Raw genomic sequence first — 16,992 nt, 5'->3', positions numbered from 1 at the left:
GTTTTTCTCCAATAATACTTCTTTCAGACCAGTTTGGACTCAAGAAACTGACAAATGTGTGTGAAAAAGTATATATATATATATATACTGTACATATATATATGTATGCACACAAACACACAATTCAATTCAGTTTTATTTATATAGTCCTAGAAACCTGTTTTATATGTGAGTCAGATGATAAATATGGTCAAAAATAACTCCAAGGTTCCTCACTGTAGAACTAGAAGCCAAGGAAATACCATCTAGAGTAACTATATAGCTAGACAGTTTCTCCCTGAAGCGCTCAGGTCCAAAGATAACGACTTCAGTTTTGTCTGAATTTAGAAGCAGACAGTTCTGAGTCATCCAGGGGGGTATTCCTAGAGGCTGGCTTAGCGGAAAGCCTGGCTTATTTCGCTACTTCTGGCTAAAGTTAGCGAGAGTTCCGTTCCATAAAGGTGGCTTATTTGAACTCCCGCTGAGTAACCATGGTAATTTATGCTGCTGAACTAGCCTGGTCCCGGGCAGGCTAAAGTTGAAGCTTAGCTTAGCTGCAACTCAAAAAATGTCCGACCGGCTGAAACGGACTCCGGAAAGAAATATTCACCAAGAATTCTGCGCTCCCGCAACTCATGTCTTGTCTAAAAAACGAAGCAAAAACTGTGGTTATCATATCACCACTTTCACTGTCTCGAAAAATCAATCAGTCGGTGCCAGTGCAACTAAAGAAACGCAACTATACACACGTGAGCATGAAATTAAATGAGAGAGAACATGGTATTCATTAAAACTAATCAACACCTAACAAACATCCGATCTACACCCACGTAGGACCAGACTCAGAAAAATGGGGGACAGGTAATAATGTTAATGATACAAATTATTGAAAGCTCCTTTCAAAACAGTCAAGGATACTGTACAAACAAGATATTAGATAAAACGCAGGAATTAAAACATCTTACCATATTAAAAATACTAAGAACTGAGCAATCACTGTAGGTAAGCAAAGTTAAACGGATGGGTTTTGAGTTTAGACTTGAACAGAGGGAGAGTGTCATTATTGGGGGGGGGGGCGTACTGTACCCATGTACGCATCCAAGGCAATTTGTAGAGCACAATTCGTACACAAGGCAATTCAAACTGCTTTACAGCTACATAAAATCACAAGAAGGCAATAAAATCATTCCAAAAAACTAAAAAATCATTAATTAATTCATTTAAAAGTGAAGAGTGCAGATAAAATACTTTCAGGTGTCATATAAATAGAACTGTTTTCAGTCTGGATTTAAACATTGTCACATTGTCCAGGCCCCTGCTGGACCCGTGGAGGCTGACTATGTAAACCAAACATTTTTCCATATCCTAAATGTACAGGTACACTTGGGGATAATTGTCCATAGACTCTGAACTGGATTTCTCATTTTGAAAAATACCACATCAACCCCTTTGAGTAATGCTGAGCAATGTTACATTTATGCCCTGTGAAAGCTCATCACTGACTCCTATCCTCCGTGCATACAGATGATCTGTGATGGAGCTCATTTCATTTCCAACATTGAGGCTAAATGGCCGGGATCAGTTCATGATTCTAGGATGTTCCGAGCATCCTCACTGGCACAGAGGTTTGCACAAGGTGCAAGAATTTTACTGACCCGAAGGAGTGTACTTTTGAGGTAAGGTGTAGCATAGGCAGAATTTTGGTGATCTAATGAGAGGTCAGGTGTAGAGGTCATCTTAAGGAATTTAAAGTGCCCGTCATACTTTATTATAGATAGCCATATAAGGCACATATTGCATCAAATTGCCTAAAGTCTTAACACATGTATATCCATTCAACATTTCTCTTATTCTACAGGAGAGTTCAGTGGTGTCCTGCTTGGGGACAGAGGCTATGCATGCTGGCCGTACCTCCTCACGCCATATCCTGATCCAGGAACAAGGGCATGCACATGCACATGCACATGCACATGCTAAAACAAGGGCACGGATAGAAATGACCTTTGGCCAAATTAAATACAGGTTCATTGCTTAAACTTCTCAGGCACCATGGCTGACTTCTGACAGAGCCATCTTAAATCAATAGTATACTTCATATTTTATACATTTTGTCTTGTGGACAACTTTTCAGGCTCAAGTCTTTTTTCGTTGAGTCCCCCAAAAAGAGCATTAAACATCTGCAGCTCATCCAGAACGCTGCTGCTGGAGTTTTAACCCGGACTAAGAGATCTGAACACATCACAGCAGCTTTAAAATCTTTACTCTGGCTTCCAGTCAGTCACAGAATAGATTTTAAAAGCCTGCTGATGGTTTACAAATCCCAGAACGGTTTAGGCCCAAAATACATCTGTGATCTGTTCAGAGAATATAAACCCAGCAGGGCTCTTAGATCCAAGGACTCAGGTCAGCTGGTCCAGTCCAGAGTCCAGACTAAACATGGAGAAGCAGCATTGAGCTGTTATGCTGCAAACAAGTGGAACAAACTGCCAGTGGAGATTAAACTTTCACCAAATGGAGACATTTTTTAAATCCAGGTTAAAAACATTTCTGTTCTCATGTGTCTATGCATGAAATCTGCACGATATCTTTGAACTTATCTGGACTGTTGCTTGTTTTTAAATTAATTTAAATGATTTTATTTGTTTCTCTTTAATGCTCGCTAAATGGACAGAGATGATTTATAACTTTCCACACGTTTAGGTCATGGCACCCCACTGTGAATATAAATGTAAAAAACACATTTCTAACACTTTGCATGAACCGTACAATAATGACAAGTTTGAGTTCAATTGTTTAATTATTATTACATGTTTCTCAAGCTGTGGAGAGAAAACAGAATTAAATACAGTTCACAACACGAAATTCTCCTTTATCTGAATTTATACTAACATCCCTCTCCAGTTTCATGATCTCTGGCTTGATCTTTTTTATGTTCAGTTTCTTCCATATCTCTCTTTATTGGACAAACACATTTCTTCAAAGGCTACTTACCACTCTGAAATATTTTCCTGTACTTTACCTTCACCTGCTGACAGGTACGCTTTTGGCTGTTAAGATTGATCCTGTTGAGATGTAACAGTGAAAAATTAATATGTGGGTCTCACACTCACGATATTATAGTCACAAAGTATGATGATGCGTGTCGATTATTGGGTTATTAATAAAGTGAGCAGGGCCAGTATATTTGTGCTGTACATCTCATACAGAGACAATTCAGCATGCTTTATGTAAACACATTATAACACAAAGAGGAGAGCATATACATGAGGACAGTAAAATAAATGTCTAACAATTGACAATGGTATGAAACTTTCATAACTTACGCATTTAGTCTGTCTGCAGTTGTTTGCCATGCCGTTTCTTCGCTTTATTGATCGCAGCTGTATTACCATTTCTGGTGATGACACTTTTAAAATCCTCATACAGCTCCATCAGCATTATTTGTTCAGCTGCCGAAAAAATAACAGCTCTTCTCGCTCTCATTTTCACACAGATCTCGGTTTTTCCACCATCCACTCGTCAGGGCTTCTTACGTTCCTCGTGCACTCGCACTAAGCTAGGCTATGTAAGCCTCGCTTGGATTAGCTTCAACGAGATGCAGCTGGAATGGCTTCGGGGAACGACTTGAGGCTTAATTGGGAGATGGCGCTAGTTCAAGCGACGCTTACCGGCTATAGCCTGGCTTACTTTAGCTACTTTCTAGGAACACCCCCCAGGTCTTTATGTCTTTAAGACATGCTTGTAGTCTGACCAACCTATTGGGTTCATCTGGTTTTATAGATAAGTACAGCTGAGTATCATCAGCATAGCAATGGAACTTTATCCCATGCTGTCTAATAATGTAACCTAATGGAAGCATGTATAAAGTGAAAAGAATCGGTCCAAGCACAGAACCCTGAGGAACTCCATGACTTACTCTGGTGTGTGAGGAAGATTCTTCATTTACAAGAACAAACTGAAATCTATCAGATAAATATGACTTAAACCAGCCTAATGCAGTTCCTTTAATCCCAATAACATGTTCAAGTCTGTGTAATAAGATACTGTGATCGACCGTATCAAATGCAGCACTGAGATCCAACAGGACAAGCACAGACACAAGTCCGCTATCAGAGGCTAAGAGGAGATCATTGGTAACTTTCAGCAGTGCAGTTTCTGTGCTATGATGCACTCTGAATCCTGACTGAAACTCTTCAAACAGATTATTTCTGTGTAAGTGATCACAAAGCTGAGCTGCAACTATTTTTTCAAGAACTTTAGACATAAAAGGGAGATTGGATATAGGTCTATAATGAGCCAACACTTCTGAATCAAAAGTAGGTTTTTTAAGTAAAGATTTAATTACAGCAACCTTAAAAGGCTGAGGTACATATCCTGTCAACAAAGACAGATTGATCAAATCCAATATGGAAGTGTTGATTAAGGAGAAAACCTCCTTGAACAGTCTGGTTGGGATAGTGACACAGTGCCCTCTGTAATGTTTAGGAGACAGTCATGTTTCTTTGCCGCCGTCCCTTTGCTCCACTGTGTAAAATTCTAAATTAAACAATTTGGACATGAATAAAGTCACATTTAAGTACCACCATGTAGAGACTCTTTTTATACATAGTCCTCCTGATTTCAGGGCTTCATAATGTTTGGGACAAAGTAATTGTAGGTACATTATCCCTTACACATAATGACTGCTTGATGTCCACTACTGCAGCCACCTTCAACTCCTGCTTGTTCTAGGGTACTGTCCCCGTAAGTTTATTCTTCTTTTAGCTCTGAGAAACTCTGCTGCTGCCTCAGCAGGATGTTTGGGATCATTATCTTGTTGCAGGATGAAGCTCCGTCCAATGACTACGGTTGCCAGGGGAACGGTACTTGTCTGACTGCATTGTGCCAGGTGTAAAGTTTGGTGGAGGGGGGATTATGATGTGGGGTTGTTCTTCAGGAGCTGGGCTTGGCCCCTTAGTTCCAGTGAAAGGAACTCTGAATGCTTCATACCAAGAGATTTTGGACCATTTCATGCTCCAACTTTGTGGAAACAGTTTGGGGACGGCCCCTTCCTGTTCCAACATGACTGCGCACCAGTGCACAAAGCAAGGTCCATAAAGACATGGATGAGCCAGTTTGGTAAAGAAGAACCTGACTGGCCTGCAAAAAACATTTGTGACCTAATAAATGTGCTTCTGGAAGAATGGACAAAAACTCCCATAAACACTCCTAAACCTTGTGGAAAGAAGAGTTGAAGCTGTTATAGCTGCAAAGGGTGGGCCAGCGTGTTATTCAACCCTCTGGATTATGAATGGGATGTTACTGAAGTTCATATGCGTGTAAAGGCAGATGAGACAAAACTTTTGGTAATATAGTGTATATATATATGTACACACACACACGTATACATGTACGTGTGTGTGTGTGTGTGTATAAGACCCCGGAACAATGAACCCCAGTCTTCCACACTCCATCAGTTGGTGTTTCAGAGGTGACAGAAGGTGCTCACAGCTGATCCAGAACAGCAGCGGGATTGAGAATCATGAGAATGACAGAATATGGTGGGCTTGTTTTCCTTTTTTCTTTTCCCCTTGTCCTGTCCAGCATTATGGCAGCAGAATTGTAATCTGAATACCGTTTATGCTAAACACATTTGCTATGCCAAGGGAAGCTTTATGAACGTAAAGCTCCCCTTGACGCCCATCAACTCCTCATTTTTGTTACAATATTTAACATGATATGATAATAGTGCCGAACCGGACCGGGGGACAGAGAGAGAGAGAGGGAAAGCGAAGAAGAGAAAAAAAGAACAGAAACATGAAGAGACAAACATAAAAAACAATGAAAAATCCGACAACCAGCTGCTACACCTGTAAAAACAAAACTGAAGACGATTCAAAGCTTTTGTGGGGAATCCAGCCTTAGAAGCACCAGGAGCCACCTGTTAGCAGACAAGCAGAAAACAAACACACAAACAAACAAACAAAAAAGCACAAGCAGCAGCAATCACATATAATACATCTGTGGATACAGATGACCTTAGACCACAGGACAACACAACAACTGCTTAGTGAGCATTCTACTGGGCTAATGAATGTGTGTGTGTGTGTGTGTGTGCGTGTACATGAACAGGCAATACACATAGATGGTCCCACATAATAACCATGCTTAAATATCAGTGTATAGGGTCACAATCCACCCCCCCAGCAATCAGAAGCAGGCCGAGAGGGCCCCCAGACCCAGGCCACCAACAGCCCCCAAGGAGCACAGAACCCGGGAAGCCCACCATAGGGACAACCACGCATCCCCCCAGAAGACAGCAGAGGAAGCTCCCGGACAGAGCCCCCACAAGCATTGGGCAGAGCCCCCCCGGCGACCAGAGGCGGCAGCCTACCAGCCCCGCCAGGCCCCCGCCACCCAGACATGGGCCGCGCGCCGGAACCGGCCCCCGCGAGCCCGAGCGTCACCAAAACCCCCCGGCAGGGGCCCCGCCCAACACCCGAGAGGGCCAGGCGCCCCAGACAGCCAACCGCAGTGGGCTTGTTTTTCACATGCCGACCATTTAATGAGACAGATCCAGGAGGCCATGTTTGTTGAAGAGAGCTCGTACGAGTGAATACAGTGACTGATTTTAATGATTTCATAAACAACTATATAAAACAGTTCATAAAAATTCATGCACTTTCAGTGTAAATTTGTTTGGAAATATAGAGGAAATATATACAAGTTTGAATCTTAACAGTGACTTCATTCAGTTGGGTGGTTCACAACAAATATACTTGGCTGCATAGAAACATTGACATTATTATTGCCTACATGGGAAACAAAATGAAAAGTAATTTCATTCTAACAGCTGCTTCAGCCGTTTCTCCATATTTTACAACCTGCCTCTGGGTTCAACACGCTGACACTAAACTACTAAGTACTAATGAATAAATGAAGAAAACTGAGTATTGTTAAAGAACTTTCCCTTTACCAAAAATTACATTCTGAGAGCATTATTATGAAATCGCTGTCATAAGAAACCTCACTCATAGAATGACAAAAAAAGAAAAGCCTGAGTTGATAGGGAAAGTCGAGTCATAATAAATCCAAAAAGCCTGAGGAAAAAGTCCACTGATTCTCTATTTTACAAAAAGACATGTACAACAGCGTTGCTTTTATGGAAATAAAGAAAGAAAAGGGGATGTTTTTTACATCTAAGAGATATGAAATTAAATAATTCACAAATTCACGGCTGGTGGGGAAATGAAAAGCTGCTGAGGAAATGACAAACACTGGAAATGAGGTAATTCAGGTGTTGAGCCTGAGTCCAGACACCTTTACATCACCTTGTATCGCAATTCATGTGAAAGCCCACTTCTTATTGAGTTGATGCTTAAATAAGGTAGAAAATCACAAGCATGACAGAAACAAACACTGAGGACAGTCAATAACAGGATCCAGTGTCATTGATTGGTAGGAATATGAGGCAGCATACAGGGTCTATTGTGTCCATTTCAAGCGTCCAAAAACCCCAAAACATTTAGAAAAGTAACAAAAGAAAAGGTGCTGCATGCTGTAGAGCCTACACAACGATGCAACTCTAAACTTTTAAATAGAAAAATAAGTTTGGATCTTTCTATCTGCTGCCTGCGTGGTGCCACTCCCTGGTGTCATCTGCCAGGAACCCGAGCTGCCGCTGCTGCTGCCGCTGCCGCTGCTGCTGAAGTGAAGACATGAACAGCCATGCTGAACTGACTGATACACAGAGCTTCCAACAGCTCCAGGGTGGGCTCCACAGGTGGTCTAAGGCATTTCCTGTGTTGCTGAGTCTATGGCTGCTGCTCGCACACCCTGGCAGCGAACGTTATGTCTTGCGGCTGCTCCAGATCTGCTCCGGTGTGCTCCTGTGGTCTGACGAGTAGTCGAAAGGCGAGCGATGTCCCATGGGTGAGCGCTGGTCTCGGGGAGAGCGGGTCCCGCTGGCTGAGGCTCTCTGATCCGTCTGCCAGTCCAAGTGGTAGCGGTGGGACGAGTGGTGGTCTGAGTGGGAAAAGTCCAGCCGATGGTCTCTGCTGCTCCGGAAGTCCTCCACCTTCCTGTGTTTACTGTCATTGTAATATCTGCACACACATATCCAGATCAGTGTTAGTGAAGCAGGACCCCAGTATCAGACATGATGTGCCCACTGAGACCACCAAAGGGAACATTTAGCCTTCTCTGCTGCATCTTCCATCACTTCACTGCGTGCTGTTCTGCACCTGCTCACTGACACCATGTAACACCTGTGTTGTGTTTCCTAAGGTTCACCTGTCCTCCTGTCACATGTTCACCAGCAGCATGTAGCATCTGTGTTGTGTTTCCTAATGTTCACCTGTCCTCCTGTCACGTGCTCACCAGCAGCATGTAGCACCTGTGTTGTGTTTCCTGATGTTCACCTGTCCTCCTGTCACATGTTCACCAGCAGCATGTAACACCTGTGTTGTGTTTCCTGATGTTCACCTGTCCTCCTGTCACATGCTCACCAGCAGCATGTAGCACCTGTGTTGTGTTTCCTAATGTTCACCTGTCCTCCTGTCACATGCTCACCAGCAGCAGGTAGCACCTGTGTTGTGTTTCCTAATGTTCACCTGTCCTCCTGTCACATGTTCACCAGCAGCATGTAGCACCTGTGTTGTGTTTCCTAAGGTTCACCTGTCCTCCTGTCACATGTTCACCAGCAGCATGTATCACCTGTGTTGTGTTTCCTAATGTTCACCTGTCCTCCTGTCACATGTTCACCAGCAGCATGTAGCACCTGTGTTGTGTTTCCTAATGTTCACCTGTCCTCCTGTCACATGTTCACCAGCAGCATGTAGCACCTGTGTTGTGTTTCCTAATGTTCACCTGTCCTCCTGTCACATGTTCACCAGCAGCATGTAGCACCTGTGTTGTGTTTCCTAATGTTCACCTGTCCTCCTGTCACATGTTCACCAGCAGCATGTAGCACCTGTGTTGTGTTTCCTGATGTTCACCTGTCCTCCTGTCACATGTTCACCAGCAGCATGTAACACCTGTGTTGTGTTTCCTAATGTTCACCTGTCCTCCTGTCACATGCTCACCAGCAGCATGTAGCACCTGTGTTGTGTTTCCTAATGTTCACCTGTCCTCCTGTCACATGTTCACCAGCAGCATGTAACACCTGTGTTGTGTTTCCTGATGTTCACCTGTCACATGTTCACCAGCAGCATGTAACACCTGTGTTGTGTTTCCTGATGTTCACCTGTCCTCCTGTCACATGTTCACCAGCAGCATGTAGCACCTGTGTTGTGTTTCCTAATGTTCACCTGTCCTCCTGTCACATGTTCACCAGCAGCATGTAGCATCTGTGTTGTGTTTCCTAAGGTTCACCTGTCCTCCTGTCACATGTTCACCAGCAGCATGTAGCACCTGTGTTGTGTTTCCTAATGTTCACCTGTCCTCCTGTCACATGTTCACCAGCAGCATGTAGCACCTGTGTTGTGTTTCCTGATGTTCACCTGTCCTCCTGTCACATGTTCACCAGCAGCATGTAACACCTGTGTTGTGTTTCCTAATGTTCACCTGTCCTCCTGTCACATGTTCACCAGCAGCATGTAGCACCTGTGTTGTGTTTCCTGATGTTCACCTGTCCTCCTGTCACATGTTCACCAGCAGCATGTAGCACCTGTGTTGTGTTTCCTAATGTTCACCTGTCCTCCTGTCACATGTTCACCAGCAGCATGTAGCACCTGTGTTGTGTTTCCTAATGTTCACCTGTCCTCCTGTCACATGTTCACCAGCAGCATGTAGCACCTGTGTTGTGTTTCCTGATGTTCACCTGTCCTCCTGTCACATGTTCACCAGCAGCATGTAGCACCTGTGTTGTGTTTCCTAAGGTTCACCTGTCCTCCTGTCACATGTTCACCAGCAGCATGTAGCACCTGTGTTGTGTTTCCTGATGTTCACCTGTCCTCCTGTCACATGTTCACCAGCAGCATGTAACACCTGTGTTGTGTTTCCTAATGTTCACCTGTCCTCCTGTCACATGTTCACCAGCAGCATGTAACACCTGTGTTGTGTTTCCTGATGTTCACCTGTCCTCCTGTCACATGTTCACCAGCAGCATGTAGCACCTGTGTTGTGTTTCCTAATGTTCACCTGTCCTCCTGTCACATGTTCACCAGCAGCATGTAGCACCTGTGTTGTGTTTCCTGATGTTCACCTGTCCTCCTGTCACATGTTCACCAGCAGCATGTAACACCTGTGTTGTGTTTCCTGATGTTCACCTGTCACATGTTCACCAGCAGCATGTAACACCTGTGTTGTGTTTCCTAATGTTCACCTGTCCTCCTGTCACATGTTCACCAGCAGCATGTAGCACCTGTGTTGTGTTTCCTAATGTTCACCTGTCCTCCTGTCACATGTTCACCAGCAGCATGTAGCACCTGTGTTGTGTTTCCTGATGTTCACCTGTCCTCCTGTCACATGTTCACCAGCAGCATGTAACACCTGTGTTGTGTTTCCTGATGGTCACATGTTCACCAGCAGCATGTAACACCTGTGTTGTGTTTCCTGATGTTCACCTGTCACATGTTCACCAGCAGCATGTAGCACCTGTGTTGTGTTTCCTAATGTTCACCTGTCCTCCTGTCACATGTTCACCAGCAGCATGTAACACCTGTGTTGTTTCCTAATGTTCACCTGTCCTCCTGTCACATGTTCACCAGCAGCATGTAACACCTGTGTTGTGTTTCCTGATGGTCACATGTTCACCAGCAGCATGTAACACCTGTGTTGTGTTTCCTGATGTTCACCTGTCACATGTTCACCAGCAGCATGTAGCACCTGTGTTGTGTTTCCTAATGTTCACCTGTCCTCCTGTCACATGTTCACCAGCAGCATGTAGCACCTGTGTTGTGTTTCCTAATGTTCACCTGTCCTCCTGTCACATGTTCACCAGCAGCATGTAGCACCTGTGTTGTGTTTCCTGATGTTCACCTGTCCTCCTGTCACATGTTCACCAGCAGCATGTAGCACCTGTGTTGTGTTTCCTAATGTTCACCTGTCCTCCTGTCACATGTTCACCAGCAGCATGTAGCATCTGTGTTGTGTTTCCTAAGGTTCACCTGTCCTCCTGTCACATGCTCACCAGCAGCATGTAGCACCTGTGTTGTGTTTCCTGATGTTCACCTGTCCTCCTGTCACATGTTCACCAGCAGCATGTAGCACCTGTGTTGTGTTTCCTAATGTTCACCTGTCCTCCTGTCACATGTTCACCAGCAGCATGTATCACCTGTGTTGTGTTTCCTAATGTTCACCTGTCCTCCTGTCACATGTTCACCAGCAGCATTTAACACCTGTGTTGTGTTTCCTGATGTTCACCTGTCCTCCTGTCACATGTTCACCAGCAGCATGTAGCACCTGTGTTGTGTTTCCTAATGTTCACCTGTCCTCCTGTCACATGCTCACCAGCAGCATGTAGCACCTGTGTTGTGTTTCCTAATGTTCACCTGTCCTCCTGTCACATGTTCACCAGCAGCATGTAACACCTGTGTTGTGTTTCCTAATGTTCACCTGTCCTCCTGTCACATGTTCACCAGCAGCATGTAGCACCTGTGTTGTGTTTCCTAATGTTCACCTGTCCTCCTGTCACATGTTCACCAGCAGCATGTATCACCTGTGTTGTGTTTCCTAAGGTTCACCTGTCCTCCTGTCACATGCTCACCAGCAGCATGTAGCACCTGTGTTGTGTTTCCTAATGTTCACCTGTCCTCCTGTCACATGTTCACCAGCAGCATGTATCACCTGTGTTGTGTTTCCTAAGGTTCACCTGTCCTCCTGTCACATGCTCACCAGCAGCATGTAGCACCTGTGTTGTGTTTCCTAATGTTCACCTGTCCTCCTGTCACATGTTCACCAGCAGCATGTAGCACCTGTGTTGTGTTTCCTAATGTTCACCTGTCCTCCTGTCACATGTTCACCAGCAGCATGTAACACCTGTGTTGTGTTTCCTGATGTTCACCTGTCACATGTTCACCAGCAGCATGTAGCACCTGTGTTGTGTTTCCTAAGGTTCACCTGTCCTCCTGTCACATGCTCACCAGCAGCATGTAGCACCTGTGTTGTGTTTCCTAATGTTCACCTGTCCTCCTGTCACATGTTCACCAGCAGCATGTATCACCTGTGTTGTGTTTCCTAAGGTTCACCTGTCCTCCTGTCACATGCTCACCAGCAGCATGTAGCACCTGTGTTGTGTTTCCTAATGTTCACCTGTCCTCCTGTCACATGTTCACCAGCAGCATGTAACACCTGTGTTGTTTCCTAATGTTCACCTGTCCTCCTGTCACATGTTCACCAGCAGCATGTAGCACCTGTGTTGTGTTTCCTAAGGTTCACCTGTCCTCCTGTCACATGCTCACCAGCAGCATGTAGCACCTGTGTTGTGTTTCCTAATGTTCACCTGTCCTCCTGTCACATGTTCACCAGCAGCATGTATCACCTGTGTTGTGTTTCCTAAGGTTCACCTGTCCTCCTGTCACATGCTCACCAGCAGCATGTAGCACCTGTGTTGTGTTTCCTAATGTTCACCTGTCCTCCTGTCACATGTTCACCAGCAGCATGTAGCACCTGTGTTGTGTTTCCTAATGTTCACCTGTCCTCCTGTCACATGTTCACCTGTGTTGTGTTTCCTAATGTTCACCTGTCCTCCTGTCACATGTTCACCAGCAGCATGTAGCACCTGTGTTGTGTTTCCTGATGTTCACCTGTCCTCCTGTCACATGTTCACCAGCAGCATGTAACACCTGTGTTGTGTTTCCTGATGTTCACCTGTCACATGTTCACCAGCAGCATGTAGCACCTGTGTTGTGTTTCCTAATGTTCACCTGTCCTCCTGTCACATGTTCACCAGCAGCATGTAACACCTGTGTTGTTTCCTAATGTTCACCTGTCCTCCTGTCACATGTTCACCAGCAGCATGTAGCACCTGTGTTGTGTTTCCTAATGTTCACCTGTCCTCCTGTCACATGTTCACCAGCAGCATGTAGCACCTGTGTTGTGTTTCCTAATGTTGACCTTTCCTCCTGTCACATGTTCACCAGCAGCATGTAGCACCTGTGTTGTGTTTCCTGATGTTCACCTGTCCTCCTGTCACATGTTCACCAGCAGCATGTATCACCTGTGTTGTGTTTCCTAATGTTCACCTGTCCTGTCACATGTTCACCAGCAGCAGGTAGCACCTGTGTTGTGTTTCCTAATGTTCACCTGTCCTCCTGTCACATGTTTACCAGCAGCATGTAGCACCTGTGTTGTGTTTCCTGATGTTCACCTGTCCTCCTGTCACATGTTCACCAGCAGCATGTAACACCTGTGTTGTTTCCTAATGTTCACCTGTCCTCCTGTCACATGTTCACCAGCAGCATTTAACACCTGTGTTGTGTTTCCTGATGTTCACCTGTCCTCCTGTCACATGTTCACCAGCAGCATGTAGCACCTGTGTTGTGTTTCCTAATGTTCACCTGTCCTCCTGTCACATGCTCACCAGCAGCATGTAGCACCTGTGTTGTGTTTCCTAATGTTCACCTGTCCTCCTGTCACATGTTCACCAGCAGCATGTAACACCTGTGTTGTGTTTCCTAATGTTCACCTGTCCTCCTGTCACATGTTCACCAGCAGCATGTAGCACCTGTGTTGTGTTTCCTAATGTTCACCTGTCCTCCTGTCACATGTTCACCAGCAGCATGTAGCACCTGTGTTGTGTTTCCTAAGGTTCACCTGTCCTCCTGTCACATGTTCACCAGCAGCATGTAACACCTGTGTTGTGTTTCCTAATGTTCATCTGTCCTCCTGTCACATGTTCACCAGCAGCATGTAACACCTGTGTTGTGTTTCCTAATGTTCACCTGTCCTCCTGTCACATGTTCACCAGCAGCATGTAGCACCTGTGTTGTGTTTCCTAATGTTCACCTGTCCTCCTGTCACATGTTCACCAGCAGCATGTAGCACCTGTGTTGTGTTTCCCAAGGTTCACCTGTCCTCCTGTCACATGTTCACCAGCAGCATGTAACACCTGTGTTGTGTTTCCTAATGTTCACCTGTCCTCCTGTCACATGTTCACCAGCAGCATGTAACACCTGTGTTGTGTTTCCTAATGTTCACCTGTCCTCCTGTCACATGTTCACCAGCAGCATGTAGCACCTGTGTTGTGTTTCCTAATGTTCACCTGTCCTCCTGTCACATGTTCACCAGCAGCATATAGCACCTGTGTTGTGTTTCCTGATGTTCACCTGTCCTCCTGTCACATGTTCACCAGCAGCATGTAGCACCTGTGTTGTGTTTCCTAATGTTCACCTGTCCTCCTGTCACATGTTCACCAGCAGCATGTAACACCTGTGTTGTGTTTCCTAATGTTCACCTGTCCTCCTGTCACATGTTCACCAGCAGCATGTAGCACCTGTGTTGTGTTTCCTAATGTTCACCTGTCCTCCTGTCACATGTTCACCAGCAGCATGTAGCACCTGTGTTGTGTTTCCTAAGGTTCACCTGTCCTCCTGTCACATGTTCACCAGCAGCATGTAACACCTGTGTTGTGTTTCCTAATGTTCACCTGTCCTCCTGTCACATGTTCACCAGCAGCATGTAGCACTTGTGGTGTGTTTCCTGATGTTCACCTGTCACATGTTCACCAGCAGCATGTAACACCTGTGTTGTGTTTCCTGATGTTCACCTGTCACATGTTCACCAGCAGCATGTAGCACCTGTGTTGTGTTTCCTGATGTTCACCTGTCCTCCTGTCACATGCTCACCAGCAGCATGTAGCACCTGTGTTGTGTTTCCTGATGTTCACCTGTCCTCCTGTCACATGTTCACCAGCAGCATGTAGCACCTGTGTTGTGTTTCCTAATGTTCACCTGTCCTCCTGTCACATGCTCACCAGCAGCATGTAGCACCTGTGTTGTGTTTCCTAATGTTCACCTGTCCTCCTGTCACATGTTCACCAGCAGCATGTAACACCTGTGTTGTGTTTCCTAATGTTCACCTGTCCTCCTGTCACATGTTCACCAGCAGCATGTAGCACCTGTGTTGTGTTTCCTAATGTTCACCTGTCCTCCTGTCACATGTTCACCAGCAGCATGTATCACCTGTGTTGTGTTTCCTAAGGTTCACCTGTCCTCCTGTCACATGCTCACCAGCAGCATGTAGCACCTGTGTTGTGTTTCCTAATGTTCACCTGTCCTCCTGTCACATGTTCACCAGCAGCATGTATCACCTGTGTTGTGTTTCCTAAGGTTCACCTGTCCTCCTGTCACATGCTCACCAGCAGCATGTAGCACCTGTGTTGTGTTTCCTAATGTTCACCTGTCCTCCTGTCACATGTTCACCAGCAGCATGTAGCACCTGTGTTGTGTTTCCTAATGTTCACCTGTCCTCCTGTCACATGTTCACCAGCAGCATGTAACACCTGTGTTGTGTTTCCTGATGTTCACCTGTCACATGTTCACCAGCAGCATGTAGCACCTGTGTTGTGTTTCCTAAGGTTCACCTGTCCTCCTGTCACATGCTCACCAGCAGCATGTAGCACCTGTGTTGTGTTTCCTAATGTTCACCTGTCCTCCTGTCACATGTTCACCAGCAGCATGTATCACCTGTGTTGTGTTTCCTAAGGTTCACCTGTCCTCCTGTCACATGCTCACCAGCAGCATGTAGCACCTGTGTTGTGTTTCCTAATGTTCACCTGTCCTCCTGTCACATGTTCACCAGCAGCATGTAACACCTGTGTTGTTTCCTAATGTTCACCTGTCCTCCTGTCACATGTTCACCAGCAGCATGTAGCACCTGTGTTGTGTTTCCTAAGGTTCACCTGTCCTCCTGTCACATGCTCACCAGCAGCATGTAGCACCTGTGTTGTGTTTCCTAATGTTCACCTGTCCTCCTGTCACATGTTCACCAGCAGCATGTATCACCTGTGTTGTGTTTCCTAAGGTTCACCTGTCCTCCTGTCACATGCTCACCAGCAGCATGTAGCACCTGTGTTGTGTTTCCTAATGTTCACCTGTCCTCCTGTCACATGTTCACCAGCAGCATGTAGCACCTGTGTTGTGTTTCCTAATGTTCACCTGTCCTCCTGTCACATGTTCACCTGTGTTGTGTTTCCTAATGTTCACCTGTCCTCCTGTCACATGTTCACCAGCAGCATGTAGCACCTGTGTTGTGTTTCCTGATGTTCACCTGTCCTCCTGTCACATGTTCACCAGCAGCATGTAACACCTGTGTTGTGTTTCCTGATGTTCACCTGTCACATGTTCACCAGCAGCATGTAGCACCTGTGTTGTGTTTCCTAATGTTCACCTGTCCTCCTGTCACATGTTCACCAGCAGCATGTAACACCTGTGTTGTTTCCTAATGTTCACCTGTCCTCCTGTCACATGTTCACCAGCAGCATGTAGCACCTGTGTTGTGTTTCCTAATGTTCACCTGTCCTCCTGTCACATGTTCACCAGCAGCATGTAGCACCTGTGTTGTGTTTCCTAATGTTGACCTTTCCTCCTGTCACATGTTCACCAGCAGCATGTAGCACCTGTGTTGTGTTTCCTGATGTTCACCTGTCCTCCTGTCACATGTTCACCAGCAGCATGTATCACCTGTGTTGTGTTTCCTAATGTTCACCTGTCCTGTCACATGTTCACCAGCAGCAGGTAGCACCTGTGTTGTGTTTCCTAATGTTCACCTGTCCTCCTGTCACATGTTTACCAGCAGCATGTAGCACCTGTGTTGTGTTTCCTGATGTTCACCTGTCCTCCTGTCACATGTTCACCAGCAGCATGTAACACCTGTGTTGTTTCCTAATGTTCACCTGTCCTCCTGTCACATGTTCACCAGCAGCATTTAACACCTGTGTTGTGTTTCCTGATGTTCACCTGTCCTCCTGTCACATGTTCACCAGCAGCATGTAGCACCTGTGTTGTGTTTCCTAATGTTCACCTGTCCTCCTGTCACATGCTCACCAGCAGCATGTAGCACCTGTGTTGTGTTTCCTAATGTTCACCTGTCCTC

General features: G+C 45.5%; 1 protein-coding gene across 6 annotated transcripts in view; it reads right to left on the bottom strand.

The window, feature by feature from the left end:
• Positions 1–6,547: 6,547 nt before the first annotated feature.
• The window catches only part of chd1 (chromodomain helicase DNA binding protein 1), a 55,723-nt gene continuing 45,278 nt past the window's right edge, over positions 6,548–16,992 (bottom strand). For all 6 annotated transcript variants that reach the window (XM_075456217.1, XM_075456218.1, XM_075456219.1 and 3 more), the window contains exon 36: positions 6,548–8,063. In XM_075456217.1, the coding sequence (XP_075312332.1) occupies positions 7,808–8,063 (256 nt within the window). In that variant the 3' untranslated portion in view covers positions 6,548–7,807. The remainder of the gene's footprint in view (positions 8,064–16,992) is intronic.

The sequence above is a fragment of the Odontesthes bonariensis genome, chromosome 22, assembly GCF_027942865.1.
Source record: "Odontesthes bonariensis isolate fOdoBon6 chromosome 22, fOdoBon6.hap1, whole genome shotgun sequence".
NCBI classification, from domain to species: Eukaryota; Metazoa; Chordata; class Actinopteri; order Atheriniformes; family Atherinopsidae; genus Odontesthes; species Odontesthes bonariensis.
This window is presented reverse-complemented; position numbering and strand designations above follow the sequence as displayed.